Source organism: Protopterus annectens, chromosome 11.part0, assembly GCF_019279795.1.
Source record: "Protopterus annectens isolate FY-2018-M chromosome 11.part0, PAN1.0, whole genome shotgun sequence".
Classification (NCBI taxonomy): Eukaryota; Metazoa; Chordata; order Ceratodontiformes; family Protopteridae; genus Protopterus; species Protopterus annectens.
The window spans coordinates 983767333-983786723 of NC_056745.1; the positions used below are offsets into that span (position 1 = coordinate 983767333).

Genomic DNA, 19391 nt, shown 5'->3' on the forward strand with positions numbered 1-19391 from the left:
CTGTTGTATGAGACCAAAGCTGCCATCTAATTTCTTTTACTTCCAAGTAGTTATTTAATGGCCCCCTCTTTCTCCTATTTCTACTTGATCTATAATTACAAATTTAAAAGAGTGTCCCTCATGTTCTAATATATACCCCGGCCCCCATTAAAGCTTTCTTAGGATCCTTCATGGATATATCATAATAATGTTGGTACACTCGACTTCTGAGGGAGTTCTTAGTTTTCCCTATATAAAAGCATCAACATTCTGTACATAGAGCCATATATACAGCCTCCCTACTATTGCAATTCATTTTTTATATAATATATGTTTACCATAGTTAGGGATTACTGTGTCATTGGTTTCTAGTGTATACTTACACTGCAGACAGTGTCCACATTTACTCATTTTTTCCATTCAAACTTGAATGTTTAACCTTCTCCAACATATTTTTTATACTGACATCTTTTTTATATATAATCCATGGATATCCCCCTACTCTGTTTAGATATTCAGGATCTATTCTGAATATGCTCCAATTTTTGTTAATAATGTCACCTATGGCTGAAAATTGCTTATTACGTGTCAGGACCACAGCCTTGTTAAAATCAGTTCCATCGTTTTATTTCTGTTTCTCTTTCTATCCAGGGTCCCACTTGCAGATCCTAGTAAAGGAAAAAAATAACCACTAACTCTTTTTTGTGTAATTTCACACACAATATTAAGGAATGCCTCTGGGTATCTTCTCCTAAGCAACATATTCTTCATGATTTCAATTTGGACTGAACATTGTTCACGATTTGGATGACATCATTATTTTTTGGAGAGGTAGTAGAGAAGATTTGGAGACGTTCTTTGTATACATCAGTAATAGAACAGATTTTCTTGACTTCACTATTACTATAGGAGAAGACTTTGTTAATTTCTTAGAAATTACTATCACTAAGGATAGAGTAACTGGTGGATTTAATTCCACAATATACAGAAAGCCCACCTACTCCAATACATTATTCCATTTTAATAGCTGGCACTCCCTCCATCAAAAAAGTCAATGTGTCTGCCTTGCCAGGATGGTGACCAATATAGAAGAATTTTTGATCCAGCTTGAAATCCTGAAGAATATGTTGCTTAGGAGAGGATACCCAGAGGCATTTCTTAATAATATTGTATGTGAAGTTACACAAAAGTTATAATGCAAAGCAATGAAAGAAATAATTGGCACAAATGACACATCTGTTTGATGAATCATGCAATCAGTGAACACAGTTAGCAGGTACTTCCATTGATACATACACACATACATATATAAAAATAATAAATAGAAAATGAATTTGTTTTGTGAAACCAACTTTTGGTGCCCCTTCTTGAGCACATTTTACTTTATGTGTGTCAGTAACACTACTAAAAACTTACTGTTCTCCAAGGTTATCATGTTAATATTCAGTCATATATTCTCTGTGTTGTGATTCAGCAAGTGTGCCCATTGGACTCTACTGTCTGTCATTCCTGTGAGTAAGAAAAATAAACAAACAGTCTTGTTTAAGCATGGTGAGACTCAAAGTCAAAAATAGGATAGACATTTTGTTCAAGATTGGTTGTACGCATAATACAGATGGCAGTTTATACCACTGATCAATCGTGTTAAAATGTTATTTTTCATTTCTGTGTTTTAAAATAAAATGTACTGCCAGTACGTTGAAATACATATACTGAATTAATTTCACTGCAGGTATACTAAGAGACTATTACTTCACTGTTTTGTAGATTGGAGGGAAACCTGTGCACTACAGCTTTCCACATTCCAGAGTACGCCTCCTGAAAGACCCAAAGGATCACACTGTTTCAGGTAAAATATAAAACTTGTTTTAACAATGTTTCTGATTACATTTTCATAGTATCAATAATACAATAATACATGTGATGTACATGAAGTCCATGTTAAAATAAAAGATCTCACGGGTTACATCTTGGATATGTTTAATAAGGAAACCATTATAGCACAATTGTTTTTAGCTTCCTTGTTCAGCATAACCTGAAAATGAACTTGGGCCACTGATCACATGAGGAAAGGCCACAGACAAACACTATAGACAGCCACACATCTCAGCCCCGTACCACAACAATTCTACACAAAGCTAAACATAATGGGAGGACAAACCCAAAAATCAGAGCCAGTTTTCAAACATTGCTGTTATCAACTTAGAATAGAATAACAGGTTTGAATTAACACGCATTTTCTGAAGGATATGAAATTTGAAACCCAAACATATGTCATTATTAAGTAACTACAATCCTAATTGATTTGCAGGAAAATCGGAATTTTTTTGAGGGGCAGTGCAAAAATATGAGCAAAAATTTGGATATTCTGTGAAATTCTGGATAATTAAGAGTCATGTAGGCAGCTGCCCTGTCTTGAAATGTAGGGATGCTGAGTTGACATTTTTACTGATCAGCTCACAAATATAATTTTGTACTAAAATGTAGCCTCTTGAGAATATTAGGCTCTGATATATATATATATATATATATATATATATATATATATACTCGATTATCCGCAGGCTGAGACAAAAAAAGAGGAGTACATTTTTAAGTACCACCCATGAGATATGAAGCTGTCAACAGGCACATCTATATCAGTTTGGTAGAAAATGAGCCTTACTTTTGGTTCTGTGTAAGCTGTTTCTAACTAAAACCAAAAACATAATCAAAACACAAAAACACTCATAAGATATTCAAAGACAGGTCTGGGACAGCAGTGCTATTAAAATATGAGCTTGGTGTTTTACAGTTTACTAAAAAAATGAAGGACTTCAAAAGTAATGAATGTTAGAGGAAAAAAGAGCATTTTACAACTTTTTTTGAAAGTATACCTCTTTTACCAATCAAAAAGTACAACAGCACTCAGACTGATGATGCTCTTATTTATATTTTGAGCAGATTAAAAGGAAGTAATTCACATCTGCAAAAACTCTGGAATATAAATCCAAAACAGAATTGTTGATCCTTTCAAGTAAATTTGAGAGAGACATTTTATATAAAAGAAACCACTGGAATATTAAAGGCTCTGTAACTGGCAAGCGAACTAGTTCTTAATGTTACTGGGGAAGTGAGTAGGATCCATAAAACTGAATAAGATGTTGCACTACACCTTACTGAAAGTTGCACCAAACATCAAACGTCAGATATCGGAGCAATACAGAGGGAAGGAGCAGTTAAGGTTTGGAGGTATAGAGTTAGTGAAAGAAGACAGGATCTGCGCATCACCATTAGCACAGTTAAATGTGAGATTGCGCACACATCCGTCTTGCTGTACATGCTAGCAGTGATATAGAAGCCCCAGACTACACATCCCTTGTACTTTCTGTATGCCTGTATCACAGTTACACCAGTATCATCAAACCTGAGTTACAGAAAGTGTCAGTTGTTTGCCTGTATCTTCATTTACTAGAAATGATTCACTACATTACAAATGAAACATCGAAAGTCCTTACTCTTTAACTCTAAAAGTACATGTTAGCATAAACAGTATCCCCAGAGAAAGTACACCCCTGAACTAAAAGTGCTTGACCTAACCCAGACAAACAGACTGAACAGGAAACATTATGAAATAAAATAAATACTGCTACTAGAGGAGCAATCTATAAAAACTCAGATTCGCACACTACAATCCTGACCTTAATCCACAGGACAGCAAAAAAGCCCAAAAATCAAAACTTAGAAACAAAAGTAAAATGGACTAATAGCAGTCAGAAAAGTTGCATAATACTGACACAGCATGACAAAGCAATTAGTGTATTCGTTGAGCAATAAATATATTAATTAATTGAATGCTTTTGTCTGCTTTACAGATGAAATCTAACATTGTAAAGTAGACAAAAGAGTTTAATTCATTAATAAATTTATTGGTCTACAAACATATTCATTGCTTATTCATCTTTTGTCAGTGTTATGCAAGTTTTCTGGCTGCTATTAGTCCATTTTACAATGCTGACCTTTAACACTAATAAAGAATGTATAACAAAAAACTTAAAGGTATTTCAATAACATATTTATAAAAAGTAGTCCTCTAATTTCCAAAGAAAACCGCACAAAAAAGGATACTTTAAAACTCTCCCAGTCCCACCATAGACAGTGGCATAAGACCTGGTAAAAAAAACAGAAAACAAACTATATAATTTGCAGTAAATAAAAAGAGTAAAATACTGTATATTTAACATCCTTGCACATCCCTTCCTAGCAAAATACATTTTGCAAAAGAGCTGAATATACTTAAAAAGTTGATATATGTATTATAATAATAATAATAATAATAATAATAAATAGTCTACTTATGTTCCTCTGTAGAAGTCTGAACCTTACTGGGTTGATACCTAGAAATACCCCTGAATTTTTTCTAGTTGAGAGGGTGGAGTTCATTTCATACACAGCTTCATTATCCTTAGTTAACAGCCTGTATTTGTTGCACATTGAAGCTCATTGTATAACAGTTTTGCACCACTTTTGTCAAGAAAAAAATGAGTTATAATGATTAGGGTGTCTTGGATTTGTTGTATTGTTTAAGACATGTTCCTTGTATATCACGACCACTTTCTGTACTATCAAATGTTTGAATTCATCTTAAAAGAAGGCATACAGTGTCAGTTATCCACCTGTAATAAACAGCTGTCTTACATAGTTATGACTTCTCATTGTAAAGACAGCATGAAAAAGTTCTGGGTGTCACATTTTGCATCGTGATCCAAAATGTCAGAGGCAACTGATCTTTTTTATGGGTGTTTAATTTGGACAAATTTGGTCCAGCTGTAATATGTATTAGAACAGTCAGAAAAGAGTGTACTGGTTTTCAACTTAAAGTACTGAATACTACCCCGCTACCTCTGCTGCCCTGGGATAATACACATAGTATGCCAAGTCTGTATGTACCTTTGAGTACACCTGTGTACACCATGGATGGATGTGCATGATATGGAAATTTAAAATTCGTAAAAAGAAATATAGAACAGATTTGATATTCCTATGTTCATCAGCATGATGAAATAAGCTATAATAATTTTATATAATTCTTATAATTGCAAGTAATGCTGTACTTGTAACTTCAGTTAATTGGACATTCTGTTAAATATTTCCCTTCTGTAAAATGAGCAGAAGCACAGAAGTAAAAGTCTGTTCAGAACTTGGATAGATTATGGAGGAAAAAGAAGACAGAATGAGAAGTTAATACTCCAAACTGGAGGCTTTGGATATTTGGTGTGACATTTCATATGTAGTCAAATAGCCTAATGTGTCAGAAATCTTGTATATAGGCTTGGACAGAGTCTGATGAGCAAGTGCAACTGTAACCTATACTTCTAATACTGTGATATGAGGAAGATGCATCTAACGTCATGCATTACTTTTACAGTCTTTGATGATCTTTCTCAAGATCTCCTGGAACAGTTAAGAAATATGTATTCCAGTGTGAGCTATCACAGGGCTCCTGTGCCTTAGCTGGGCAACCGTCTTTTTGGATTAGTAAAACAAAGTGTTAATGACTGTTTCTTGTAAATTATAGGTTGAAGAAATATCTGAAGCTACAAAAGTATATGGCTACTATAGATGAGTTTCTCCATTATATTCTAGAAAAAGATAACTGCAGCAAACTTCTCCATAATTCTACGTATATAACCATTTCTTGCAGTATGTCCTGCTGTATTGTTATAATGCTGTGTTGAGAGTGAACTGTTTATTAATTCCAGTTAGCTGTTATATATTTATTTAACATTTATTTACTGGGATAGTCCAACTGTTTTAATTGTCCATTTTAAGGGGAGGCCCAGGGAGAAAACCTCCACAGTCTAAAACAGTATAGTACACAGGACATAAAAATAACACAAGACAAAAATAATAATAGCCTTCTTTTTTTCAAAACAGGAAAATTTAAAGTTACAGACCACAAAAACAATTAAAAGAAGGTACCAGCAATGTGCCAGCAATGTGCTTTTAATAGTGAAGCAGCTAATTTTCTGGTCAAATTTACATAGCTTTGGTGTCTTAGACCCCTACTTATATCAGGCTACCGTGTTTCATCTTATTACAGCTGTCATAATGTCATTAGCTCCTGTAATTATTTTTTTCTTTTGTTGTTTTTGTACCCTAACTTCCTCTTCCCAGATAGGGAGACGTTAGGTGTTGATCAGAGAACGCTTGCAGTTTCAATCCGTTCTTGTGTCAGCATCCTGATTATGGGCTGCGTTCCACATTACTAAAGCTGCCATATTGCTTATTCATCTTTAGCAGGAATTCTCCTTCCTCTCAGCCTACTCTCTCTCTTCCCCAACCCCATCTACAAAACAGAGACAATTTCCACTTTCTTAATCTAACCCATTGAGTCAGTAGGCTGAAAAATCTGAAAGGAAGTAGTAGTAGACAGATGCTAGTGCCTGTTTACCTGTTACCCTTGAGGCGTAACTACAAAGTGTAGATATGGTGAATTAGAGCAATAATGAGGAGAGACTAAACAGAATATATAAAATCACAGATTTATTTTATAAATTGAAACTTAAATGCAGGTACAGAAAACAGCAAATGACCAAAACCATCTTACAAGAGAAGACCTAGAAATAATCCATGAACAAAAGCGAGAAGACAAAAACCATTATATTAAAAAATGGTAATCAAACCCATCCCTTCACCCCAAAAGACCATTGCCTTTCTGCAACCCAATTTTGCTGCATAAAATATGCATATTCTAGACCATTTTCTAAACTAAATTCTAAACATTATTTAATTTAGAGGAAACACTAAGTGAAATATAGTACGAGATAAAAAGTTACGGTAAAAGATTGAAGTTAGTGAAACCTGCTAATGTAAACATTACCTGTCAGTGGGAACATTAAGGTGTTATCCATTTTCATTAAGGTTGGATACCTGATTTCACCTTTGCATAGTCTAAGGGCAGTATCAGGACCCATGAACAGATGCTCTCCCAGAACCTTTAATGCCTTATTTTAAAATGGCATGTAAGTGGCACAATCTACTTAATCATGCATTATTGTTTTCCAAAGCTATTTCTTTTGTAGCTTTTGCAGTGTAAAATCCATTTTCAGTGACAATTTATGCTAGTCATACCAGATGTAATCAACATGTAATCAGTGACTTAGCAACATAAACAGTATTCATCTTTTCAGTTTCCAGCTTCTTGAAATATGTAATTTGCATGCATTACTTTTTCATATGCATTCTATAATTGACTACTAGGAAAAACAAATAAATGCAGACAACTTCTGCTGCATGTTATATTTTGGTCATTGCCAGAGTATGTCCTAAATCCTCATTTTAGAGTATTTACTCCATATAGTGATCTGTTTTGCAAGCATACCTCTCAACTGTACATATTTGTACAGAATGTCCAAATTTTTGCCTTATATTTTTGGTCCATTTTTCATAAAATTGTGGTTTTCTGGCAAATTAATGGGAACGTATTAAAGATTGAAGTTAGAAAATAACGACAGACCTTTGAGTTTCAGACGTCATACCCTTCAGAAATTACATAATAATGCAAAACATATTATGCTATCAACTTTCTAAGTTTGTAAGAGCAATATTTACAAATTATCCCTATTTTTGGGCCTTTGTCCCACATTTATGTATGGCTTTATCCAGATTTCTTAGGTTCATAGGTAGGTACTAGGCTATCTTCACAAAGGCATTTATAAGCCTAGCTGGAATGTGTTGGCTTTCACCACCCCCTTAGATTAGTTTCCTGTGCTTCTGTCCAGCAGAGCCATTGAAGTGATCCCTGGGGTAAACTTTCTGTTTCCCATCCACTCGTCAAGGTTTCTCTTGAAGAGGGTTAGCGAGGAGCTCTGCCTAATGTAGATTGGAATCTTGTTCCAGAGCATGGGAAGTCTCTGGGACAGGACTCTATCCCTCCAGCACTTCCTATTTATTGTTGTGGTGAGGTTTAGATCCCTGGAGCATGTGGCTCGAGGGGATATGGTTTTCTTTAGGTGGAGCATGTCCATCAATTCTGGGTTGGACATGGCCTTGTATGTCAGGCAGAGATCACCTCTGAGTAGGCGGTATGCAACCAAGTACAGGTGGAGTTTCTTCAGTCGAGCTGCATAGGACATCTGCTTGAGGCCAGTAATCCTCTTGGTGAGGTACTTCTGTGGTCTTTCCAGTTGTTGCGGGTGTCTTGTAAGATACATCCCAAATGGGGCATTGTACTCTATGATGGGTCTGATGAGTGATGCATAGAGGGGCCCAATGACCTCTGTCAATCTGGATGCAAACCCTTTTGTGATTAGGTGGGCCACATAGAAGGATTTTCTAACCACTTTGGCAATGTGATTATCAAAGGAGAGGTTACTATCTACTTCGGTCCCCAGATCCCTTATTATGTCTTCCTTACTTAGGGGGCTACCACCCATGTGGTAGTTTGTGGGTACTTTGTTTTTTCCAAACGGGATGACTATGCACTTTTTGGCATTTAGCTTGAGGCCATGGTTTTGACACCAGGTATCTGTCTCAGTGAGACCCTTTTGGAGGATGTCTGTGTCAGCCAGTGAGTCAATTATAGCCCCTAGTTTGCAGTTGTCTGCGAACTTGGTCAGCCATAGTCCTCCTGTGCTTGTCTGTACCTCTGAGAAGTATATGCTGAACAGGAAAGGTCCCAGGACTGAGCCCTGGGGAACGCCACTTGTAACCGGTTTAGAGTCAGACCTAGCTCCCGCAACTCTCACCATGTGGGTTCTTTCTGTGAGCCAGTTGGCAACCCATCTCATGACATAGGGGTTTATGTTCTGGCTGGTGAGCTTGTCTATAATACCTGAGTGGGGAATGGTGCTGAAGGCCTTTGCAAGGTCTAGGTAGGCTGTGTGGACCACCTTTCCCTCATCTATAGCCCTGGTAACTGTCTCAAAAAAGTCCACCAGATTTAGGAGGCATGATCAGCCCTTAACAAAGCCGAACTGGGTAGGGTCCAGTGTTTGGAGGTTTCCAATGTCTCTGTTAATGAGATCCATGATGATGCACTCCATAGCTTTGCAGACCAAGCAAGTCAGGCTTATAGGGCAATATTTCCCGGGGTCCGTTGTGGCCCCACCTTTGTGGAGTGGAATAACCGTTGCTGTGCACCACTCTGTGGGCATGTAGCCTGTAGAGAGGCTGAGTTTAAACAGTGTGTTTAGGTGAGGGATTAGTTCATCTTTGAGCTTGTGTAGGATGCAGCCTGGGACACCGTCCGGTCCCATTGATGCTGTGTTTTTGGCTTTGGAGAGGGCTGTTTTAACCTGAGTGTCTGTGATTTCAGGGGCACTACATTCTTATGGTATAGTTATGGGCCCTTTTGGGGGTGAGAGGGGGGGTGATGTTTGCACTGAACCTGTCTGCCAGGATGTTGGCTATATCAGTCGGTTCAGTGTATTTTGTGCTATTCTGCACTAACTCCAAGCAGATTTGAGAATTGCCACTTAGATTCTTGACATAGCTAAAGAATGCCTTGTGGTTATCTTTGGAGTCCATGGCATTTTTTCTTTCGAAGCTAGCCTTGGATGATTTTATGAGGGAACGTAATTTCTTGCTGATACTAATCAGGGTTGTCTTCCCTTCTTGGGATTTTACTCTTTTCTGTACTAGTTTCCTCCTTCTATTGTATAGCTTGTTTATGGCAGGGGTCCACCAGACTGGTTTCCTTTTCTTGCAGGAGTGAGTCTTGGTTTTGTTTGGGATAGCACGATCCATGCATTCTTGTAGGTGCCCATAGAGTGCATTAGTAAAGGATTTTGCAGCTTGGACAGTGTTATCTTTTAGCATGGGGGCTTTGAAACGTCCCACCTCGGTCTTAAGTAATGTGAAGTTTGCTTTTGAAAAGTTTTACTAAACTAACTGCAAACAATTACATCCAGTATCCTTTTTAATAAAAAATAAAATATTAAAAAAACAAAGAAAATGCCAGAAACCTAACAATACCATTAGGCATAATTTTTCTGAATAGTGGTACTGTTAAGGAACCCTTTTTTTTTAAATTAAGAGGCAGTGCTCAGGTTAGGGTAACTGACATGAGTAAGGATGCGTGTGGGGGAGCTTTGAATAATGCCATTTTCAGTCTTTTATATTGAAAGCAGCAGCTTGATGCCCTTCTTGACTGTTGATTGCAGAAATGAAGCTGCAGTTTGTACAGTATCCCAAAATTGAAATCCGTGCCCATCAGATTTAAGCAGTGACACAGTATGCCTGCACCCTTCTATGGTTAGTCACTTACTTTGGTGTGTCCAGTGAATGTCCCAGTGTCATAGCAGGGAGGGTAGTGTGTATCATATGGTGTGAAAATTTGAAAAAAAGTGAAACCTTTCTGAAATACCATTATGATGGGTATAGAAATGTGGCTCGATATACTTGTGCAATGGAGTATTGAGACATTTGTTCAATCGTGTTGCCTATCTGAATGATAACACATATAGACTTTTTGTTTAAAATGGTATTAAATCATACATTGGTAAAGTGGTGGGATCATTGTCTAGGCTACTGATGGTCATCTGGATCAGCTGCCTAGTATAAACCTATTAAGCTATGAATGTAAAATATCGTCAAGGTTTGTTTGGCAGTTTAAAGAATTGGCAGAAGTGCTCTCTATCAGTGATCACAGTTTAGAAAGTTAAGACTTTATACAGCATATGAAAAACTTGTGATGGGGATTAATGATACAAAAGAGTTTTTATTATTCAGGACATATTGGGAAACATCAAGGCATCACAAAGAATGCTGAGGTTAACTCTAGAATCTAGAACCAAACATGAAACTACATACTAGAAAAGTCTTTCGGCTTTTCCCGGTTAGGGGTCACCACAGTGGAATTCTGGTCCGCTAATGATTGGCAGTGGATTTTATGGTGCCAAGTTGCCAGCCCAATGCCCAACCTTCAAAGAAGGCACACCCATTGACACACGCACCTACCTGCATGTCTTTAAATGTCATACAACCGCAGGGAGGACCTGCAGACTCCACACAGAAGGCGCTCTAGCCAAGAATCGAACGGGAGAACCTCTTGAAACTATGTACTACTGGTTGCAAAAAAACAAAAAAAAAACAAGCTCAAACCACACTTTACAGAACAAGAAAAATGCAGATTTAATGCAGTTTTTTTTTTCTTTTTGGCATTGCCTAAAAAAGGCTATAAGTAAGAAGATAAAGGTTTAACCAATATCCAAAAGCCTAGGAGGGACAGTTGCAGCCCACCCTTGGCAAAGCAGCGAGATCTTTTGACCATGAACTGACATGCTGACAGATACTGGATCCCCTGGAGTGACACCAGAAAAAGTCATAGATGTTCCTTCTTTTTCACAAATGTGAATAAGAGAACTAAGTTATGTGTGACTGCAGTCACCTGTGCACTTCTGAGGAATAAAACCACATCACAACAATATGCTAGTAATTTATCATTTCTTGTGAAAAGTAATCACATCTGTTGTTTATTTTGCAGGTGCTGATATATAGCATCGCACATGCTGTTGTTTAATTATATTGCAAATTTCCAGCTATGCCTGAATTTTATATAAACATAGGCAGACTAGCAAAGCACTTTAAAAATAGCAGGAATTACAGTCTCTGTAGCTATGCCTGGATTTTATGTCAGAATAAGTGGGCTAACAAAGTAGTTGAACAAATACAGTCAGCAATATCTGAATAGTAAACTCTGAAGTGAGAGGTACTGTTCCATTTATTATACCTCTGTACAAACACTTTTAAAACAAAAATTATTTGAATGTATTTAACTAATATCAACCTTCAAGTTAATAATGAACCACATGCACATGCACTCTACATTTTAGTCTGCACATTACTGTAAATATGAAGAGTCCACACTATTTTATGATAACTGCAAGGCAATCTTTTCTGTGAAAAGCTGTAGAGGTGACAGGAAGTGGAACTATATATAGCTCATAGTAGAGTTTTAATGCACTTGTTATGGGTAAAATGTGTGCCTAGGGAAAACATAACAATGTAAAACATGTTTGTAGAAAAAAAGCAGCTAAAGGATAATTGTGTCTTTCAAAAAACTGTGTGGCTTACACTGCAATCTAGTACATTTTCCCAGTGGACACTGTTAGAGGCTTTTGAAAAAGAATCGGTTACCTGTACATAAAAGAAGACAGTAGTCCGCTTCACAGATGTTGCCACCTTCTGATCCAGTGCTGGACCTGTGGGAGTTTGCTTTAATTACATCTTTGATGTTAAATAAAAGAGCTGGGATTTTGATTCAAATGGAATTTGTCTGAATGTCTAATTTATGAGGTTTATTGTTGATCCGGCTATGTTTTTGACTCTACTGACTGCTAAAAATATTCTGAATGCTATGAGATACGGGAGCATTTGTAGAATATTCTTGGGGTCACTGTCATTCCAGGTAAATGGATTTTAATTAAACTACTCTGCAGGTATAGATGTATTCAAATGCTGAGAGAAATATACCAGTTTGTGAAAATCATTATAATTAGAAACATCTACGTCTTTTGATTTTGCTGAAATGCTGTTATGATGAATGAAAACTCTCTTATTTTTACCGTTTGTACTTAGTTTTAACTTCATATGCAGAGAACTAAATGTTAGCTGTAGCATAGCCTCAGCCCATGACTAATATAGTTTATATTTTAATGCACTATGTTAAACTATACATAAGCCAGCATGCTTCCTATGAGTCAGAGAGCTGGGTTGTTGGTTGAGAGTAAGCTCTAATGATTTATACAGGTTTTTGGTATGGGTGTGAGACATTTTAAAGTGAGCCTTCTCACACCACGCATAAGCTTCTGAGCTTCCCCTAGATGTGAAAATAAGTGCATTGGACTTCTCCTACAGGTAGGCACAGAGGATTAAGGCTCTGGGCACTTAACGAGTTTTAGTCAAGGACATGGAGTTTGATTCCTTCCAGCAGCATTTGCCTACTATGTGATTAAGTGTGTCACTGGACCAGACCAGTCCCCTGGCTCACCTCTGAAAAGGGACACTTGTAGCCTGTAGGCTTACCTTGTTATTAAATGTATTTTAAAAAAATGTATATACTGTACTGTATGGAAGTAGGCTGCCCCAGCACCTAAACGTACAGGCAGATTTGAAATAGTCAATATTTGGCTTAGTAAATTATTCTTTTAGTATTGGTTCATAGGTTCATAGGTTGGTACTAGGCTATCGGCCCTAGGGCCTATACAAGCCTAGCCATAACAATTCCCTGGCTATTTCTTCCCAGAATATTTACTTTCCTGGTCCCATGTCTAGAAGGATGATTGACGTGATCCCCAGGGTGAATTTCTTCTCTCCCATCCAGTCGTCAAGGTTCTTTTTGAAGAGGGCCAAAGAGGCACTCAGCTTGACATGTGTGGGCAGTCTATTCCAGAGTATGGGGTGTCTCTGGGTCAGGAACCTATCCCTCCAGCATATTTTTTTTCATTGTGATGACCAGGTTTAGATCCCTAGAGCATGTGGCTCTGAGGGATTGGGATTTCTTTAAGTGTACTATGTCCAACAGCACTGGGTTTGACATGGCCTTGTATGTTAAGCAGAGATCGCCTCTGAGTAGGCAATATGTGACAGAGTATAGCTGGAGATTTTTAGACGGTCAGCATAGGGCATCTGCTTTAGGCCTGTGATTCTTTTAGTGAGGTACTTCTGTGGCCTTTCCAGTTGTTGCAGATGTCTTGCGAGGTACATACCAAACGGGCCATTGTACTCTATAATGGGTCTAATGAGGGATGAGTACAGTGGGACATTGACCTTCTTTTTTCTGGATGAAAAGCCCTTAGTGATGAGGTGTGCCATATAAAAGATTTCCTGGCTGTTATGGCTATGTGGTTATCGAAGGTGAGACCACTTTCCACTTGTGTCCCAAAGTCCCTTATCACACTTTCAGTGTTTAGTGTACTGCCACTTATGTTGTAATTCATGGGTACATGGTTTTTCTCAAAGGGGATAACTATACATTTCTTGGCATTGAGCTTAAGCCCATGACTCTGGCACCAAGGATCTGTTTCTGTAAGGCCCTTTTATAGAATATCCACATCATCTGTGGATTCAATAATGGCTCCCAGTTTGCAGTCATCTGCAAACTTTGTTAGCCAGAGTCACTTAGTGCTGGCCTGTACTTCAAAGAAGTAGATGTCAATCAAGAGCAGTCCCAGGACTGAACCCTGAGGTACTCCGCTTGTCACTTGTCTGGAGCTGGATTTTGAGTCGGCTACTTTTACAGTGTGGGTTCTGTCAGTAAGCCAGTTGGCAACCCATTGAGTGACGTAGGGATTAATGCACAGCTTAGTAAGTTTATCTATGATTCCAGAGTGGGGGATGGTGTCGAAGGCATTGGCGAGGTCCAGATTGTCTGTGTGAACTGCCTTACCCTCGTCCATGGCTCTGGAGACTGATTCAGGTTGAGGAGACAAGGTCGGCCCTTTATGAAACCAAACTAGGTGGGGTCCAGTGTTTGAAGGTTGCCAATGTCTTTGTTTATAAGTTCCATGATAATGCGTTCCATGGCTTTACAGATCAGGCTCGTCAGACTGATGGGATGATATTTCCCGGGATCCAAGGTGGATTCCCCCCTTGTGGAGTGGGATAACTGTAGCTGTGCGCCACTCATTGGGCACGAAGACTGAGGTGAGGCTATGATTAAACATGACACTTAGGTGAGGTGCCAGTTCATTTTGTAGTTCATCTAGTACACAGCCCAGGATGTCATCTGGTCCCATGGATGCTGTATTTTTAGCTTTGGAGAGGGTGTTTTTACCTGTGTGGCTGTGATTACCCGAATTTGGCAATATTTTGATATTGAGATGGGCCCTTTAGGGGGTGAGAGGGGGGTGAAGTCGGCACTGAATCGTTCTGCCAGGAATCCTTGGTAGTTAAATTTGCATGTGCCTTGCCTACTGTCCTTCTGCAGTAATACTCATTCCACATAAAAATTACCAAATAATTAAGTTCATAAAATTTTCAAGCTTGCATAGACCTCCACTAAAAGGTTTATACCTCACTAAGGAAGCCAGGATCACCATTACAGAACTGCTGCTCTAATCAAAGTAAAGCTGGCATTAAAATCTCAACCCCACTCTTGGAACAGCAGGTCTAACAGAGCTACAGATGACATTAAACTCACTACTTTTTTTCATTAAATTTCAGCAGTGCACACAGAGATCCATATGAAACAAGTTTTAATTCAGTCAGTCTTCTAAATGTACATATGGCCACAGGGATGTGCCCTTCCCAAAATGATATAAAACTTACCTAAGACTGTTCTGACTTTGATTTAATCTATTTATATCAGTATTTTAGAAAACAATATATAAATCTGAATTGTTAGTAAAATGCCAGCCTTTGTAAACAATAGAGCAACAACTTTAACTGGACAGTTCTTTTATTCTCACAAATAGAAAGAAACTGCTGTTTGGGATCAGACTAGCATCAGCATCATCTTCCTGAAAGCATTGTAGCTTTGGTGTCTTTTCCTCAACTAGCTGAGACAGTATGAGTATCTGCATTATTATTATTATTATTATTATTAGTAGTAGTAGTAGTAGTAGTAGTAGCAGTATTAGCATTCATATTATTATTATTATTAGTAGTATTAGTATAATTGTTATTATTATTTTTCTACTGTGATAGTTGTTCATTTGATGCGTTCTTATTTTTCCTATACTCTTTTTGAATTTGTTGTATGATCTATCCTAATTTCCAGACTTGATTGCCTTCTATATGGAGACTATACATCCTCTTTGTGTTAGCATGACATTTCCCTTGGTGCTGCAGTTTCCTCTCACATGTACCTTAGCACAGGTGCTCATCTAGATTGCCTTGAGGTTATGTGTGATGGGCTGGCATCATGTTTTGGATTTGTTCCTCTACCTGGCTGTCTTGAAATCCTGAAATAAATTGTTTGTAACTGGTGAATGAATGAAAGCAATATGTTTCATAATGAATATGAAACCACAAATCGTATAATCATATTTCCTACTCTTGCAGTAGAAGATATTGTATGTATAACAAAATCAAGCATGCACATTTTCCACATATCATTTTAATTACTTTCCAGTTTAATTCAATGTGATGCAGGCAGTATGTTGTTTGTATTTGTTGTAGTAAGTATTTAGTGGGGCTTTATGTAACGACCATATATTTTGATGAATTATCTGTCTTGTGAATGATTTATGGCATCCAGGGGTGGGCAAACTTTTTGATTCGTGAGCCACATTGAGTTCTAACATTTGACAAAGGGGCCGGAACAGGAGCAGATAGATGGCATGCTTTGAAAACATCACCTCATTGGGGGAAAAATACACATCTTGGGATATGGAGAAAACATGTGCTTTAATTTCCAATGAAAATGAAGAAAAGCATTACAATAAAATCTCTGACTTCGAAATGAGTCTTTAAACACTGAAAATCAAATAAATGACCATTTTATTTTAAAGCACTGAAAGTTCTGTTATCCTTCAGGATATCACCATCACTCTCCTCCTGACTGTCTTTTTTCAAAAACGGTAGGAGATGCAGATGTACTTGTCCTGTTCCTTTTATTCAATTTGTTTCCCCGGTGCCAAAAGTCAACAACGACCAGTGCAAGGATGAAACAGTTGCAGCAAGTCAGACTGTGAAGTGTTATATTTGATCTGCGCGCACTGTTTATTTTAACAACGTGCGTATCACGGAGACACACACATTTTAATGGGAGCAGTGTTGTTGGTCTCCTTTTTTAGCCAGCGCATCAAAGTCTGGAGTTAGTTTTGTTGTGGAGTAATAGGCCTACGCTTCACCTCAACAAAGCCAATATATCTAGAGTGCGCCATCTAGTGAGGAAACATCAGAATTGCAGGGGAAATAAAACATTAACAAGGTTAATTTATTAAATTTTTTCAAGTTTGGCGGGCCGAATCAAAACGTTTAACGGGCCGCATCTGCCCCAGACCGTAGTTTGCCCATGCCTGTCGGTGATTTTTAGTTCATATTTTTAAAGTGTCACTATAGGTTTTGGTAATATTCTGTCATTGTAATCAGAGTTATGAGCTGTTATTTTTTAGTTTAGTTATGCATTTTGGGTAGTTTATTTGTATCTCTTACTTAGTAAAGTTATTTAGGGTCTGCATAATGCCAGATTAGATTGTCAAAAAACAAAGAAAGAACTAAGGTTAAATTCTTGTTTTGGGTGTGTGTTTTGGTAATGGTTGCTATGGGTGTACATTGTGTAAAGTATTTTTTTTTTGTTAACTCAACCGAGACTAATGTGATGAACTGTAATGATTGCTCTTACTGGCTGGGGAGCTGATGATGTAGGATGTAAGATGTGGATAAATACATTGCTGACATGATAGTTTTAGTGTGTGTGGTGTGTGTGTGTGTGCGTGTGTGTGTGTGTGTGTGTGTGTGTGTGTGTGTGTGTGTGTGTGTGTGTGTGTGTGTGTGTGTGTGTGTGTGTGTAGCAAACATACATTGAATCTCACACTCGTGTCCCTATTTATGTCTAATAGTTTTTGTCTTAGCTCATAAAATTTTTGAGGTTCTATGAGACCACTGTGTGTATTAGTCAAACAGTAGTGCTTGACATGACTTCTTGCTGTTCTGAAGCTGCAGGATGTTCTATTAACTTTTTAAGTGAATTGAAGTAATATTTATTTTCTTTGTTTGTCCTCCAACTATTATTGGCTTTGCCAAGAATTCTTGACCAAAGAATTTTAGAAGTATACCAACACTTGCAGGTTAACAAAATTAAGGCCTCTCATTCAAATCTGTTAACAAATGCCAGTAGAATTCCTTTTTGTTTGTCTTGGTCACCCTCAAATATTAATTGTAACAGGAATGACCTTGTAACCACAAGATGTAAATCATTATAATATACATCAGAGCAGCGTACCCGACTCACCCTGCCTGAATAAGCAGTGTTAATACCTCCGCTCATTTATTCTTATCAGTCAAGCACCATCCTACACTTAACTTTTATCCCAAAAACTCATTGCATCAACACCCAACACCAAGAGGGAGAACAGAAGAGGGACAAGCCTACTCCTCTTCCCTGTCCAGTACCCACCTCCATAACCATACCAAACAAATTAACCAAAAGAAAAAAAGGAGAGGGAGAACAGGTTGGCAAATTCACACCAAAATGCAATTCCTCCTCATAGTTACAGTCCTGTAAAAAACCTAAGTCCAACCATACATCTACCCCACTTCCACTAAAATCCCCTTAACAAATTAACCCATCCCTTGCCAGAGTCTGGTCAAACCTATCTCACGTCCTTAATCTTAACTCCTTCCCCAACATATCTCCCCCTCTCTACCCTCATTTAACTCATTCTAACCCTTTTCAAAGATGTCCCTGGACAAATTGGTTTGTGGTCAGACTTCATTTGTCCTGGTCCCCTTCAATAATACACGAAAACACCAAATGACATTTGATGACCTTTACTAATTTCACACATTACTTTATTATATTATTTCAAGTATTAACTGTAAGAGGAATGACCTTGTAACCACAACATGTAAATCCTTATAAAATTTATCAGGGCAGCGTATTCCACTCACCCTGCTTGAATAAGTGGTGTCCATACCTCTGCTCACTAATTTTTATCAATCAAGTAGAAGCCTACAGCTCACTTTTATCCCCAAAACTCTTTGCATCAACACCCAACACCAACAGGGAAAACAGAAGAGGGATGGGACAATCCTGCCCCTCATCTCCAACAACAGGCTACTCCCCCTCTCATACAAAAGAACTTTCAGCAAACCTTCTAAAAATAAACTTAAATGTACATTAAACAAATCTAAACTAAACTTATTCAAGTGCACCCCTTCAGATCTAAACCAAACTAGGTGTCTGTCATCATAATCCCTATGGTCTATTGTATACATACCCAACGCTCAAAACCACTCTACACCATCATCGTAACATACACCCCCACCAACTAGAACTTTGTGAAATCATGCAGCCTAGCCACCTGCTCAAATATACTAATCACTGCTAAGTCCACCTTAACCGATTGCACAGCCTTACCCTGCCCCGAAGCCCGTGTCAAGTATTGCAATAAAAGTTCCTCTGACCAAACCCCTTCGTCCTCAGGCAACTGCAAAATAAATGTATCAAAATCATATAATGCCTGACCATACACTTTTCTGGTAGAAGCCACCCAACCTCCTGGTTATGTCACACTAAGATGCCACACCTTGTCTGGCAATGCCATTGGCTCTTCCTCACCCCTGGGGCCAACTGACAGAACTTCGAAAATTGAAATGAAGACAAACTGTCAGCAAACTCATTCCTAACCCCTGCTACATGCACACCTGTGAATGAAAAACGTGTTAACAAACTCTGCAAAACCAACAACAATACAGATCTTGCAGTCTTTCCTTGCAAAACTCGCACCACCGCCATATTATCCAAATTAAAAATTACCCTC

General features: G+C 38.0%; 1 protein-coding gene across 2 annotated transcripts in view; it reads left to right on the plus strand.

Moving 5' to 3' along the window:
- Positions 1-19391, plus strand: part of PCLO (piccolo presynaptic cytomatrix protein) — a 2606742-nt gene that overhangs the window by 1496299 nt on the left and 1091052 nt on the right. For both annotated transcript variants that reach the window (XM_044088356.1, XM_044088355.1), the window contains exon 8: positions 1747-1828. In XM_044088356.1, the coding sequence (XP_043944291.1) occupies positions 1747-1828 (82 nt within the window). The remainder of the gene's footprint in view (positions 1-1746; positions 1829-19391) is intronic.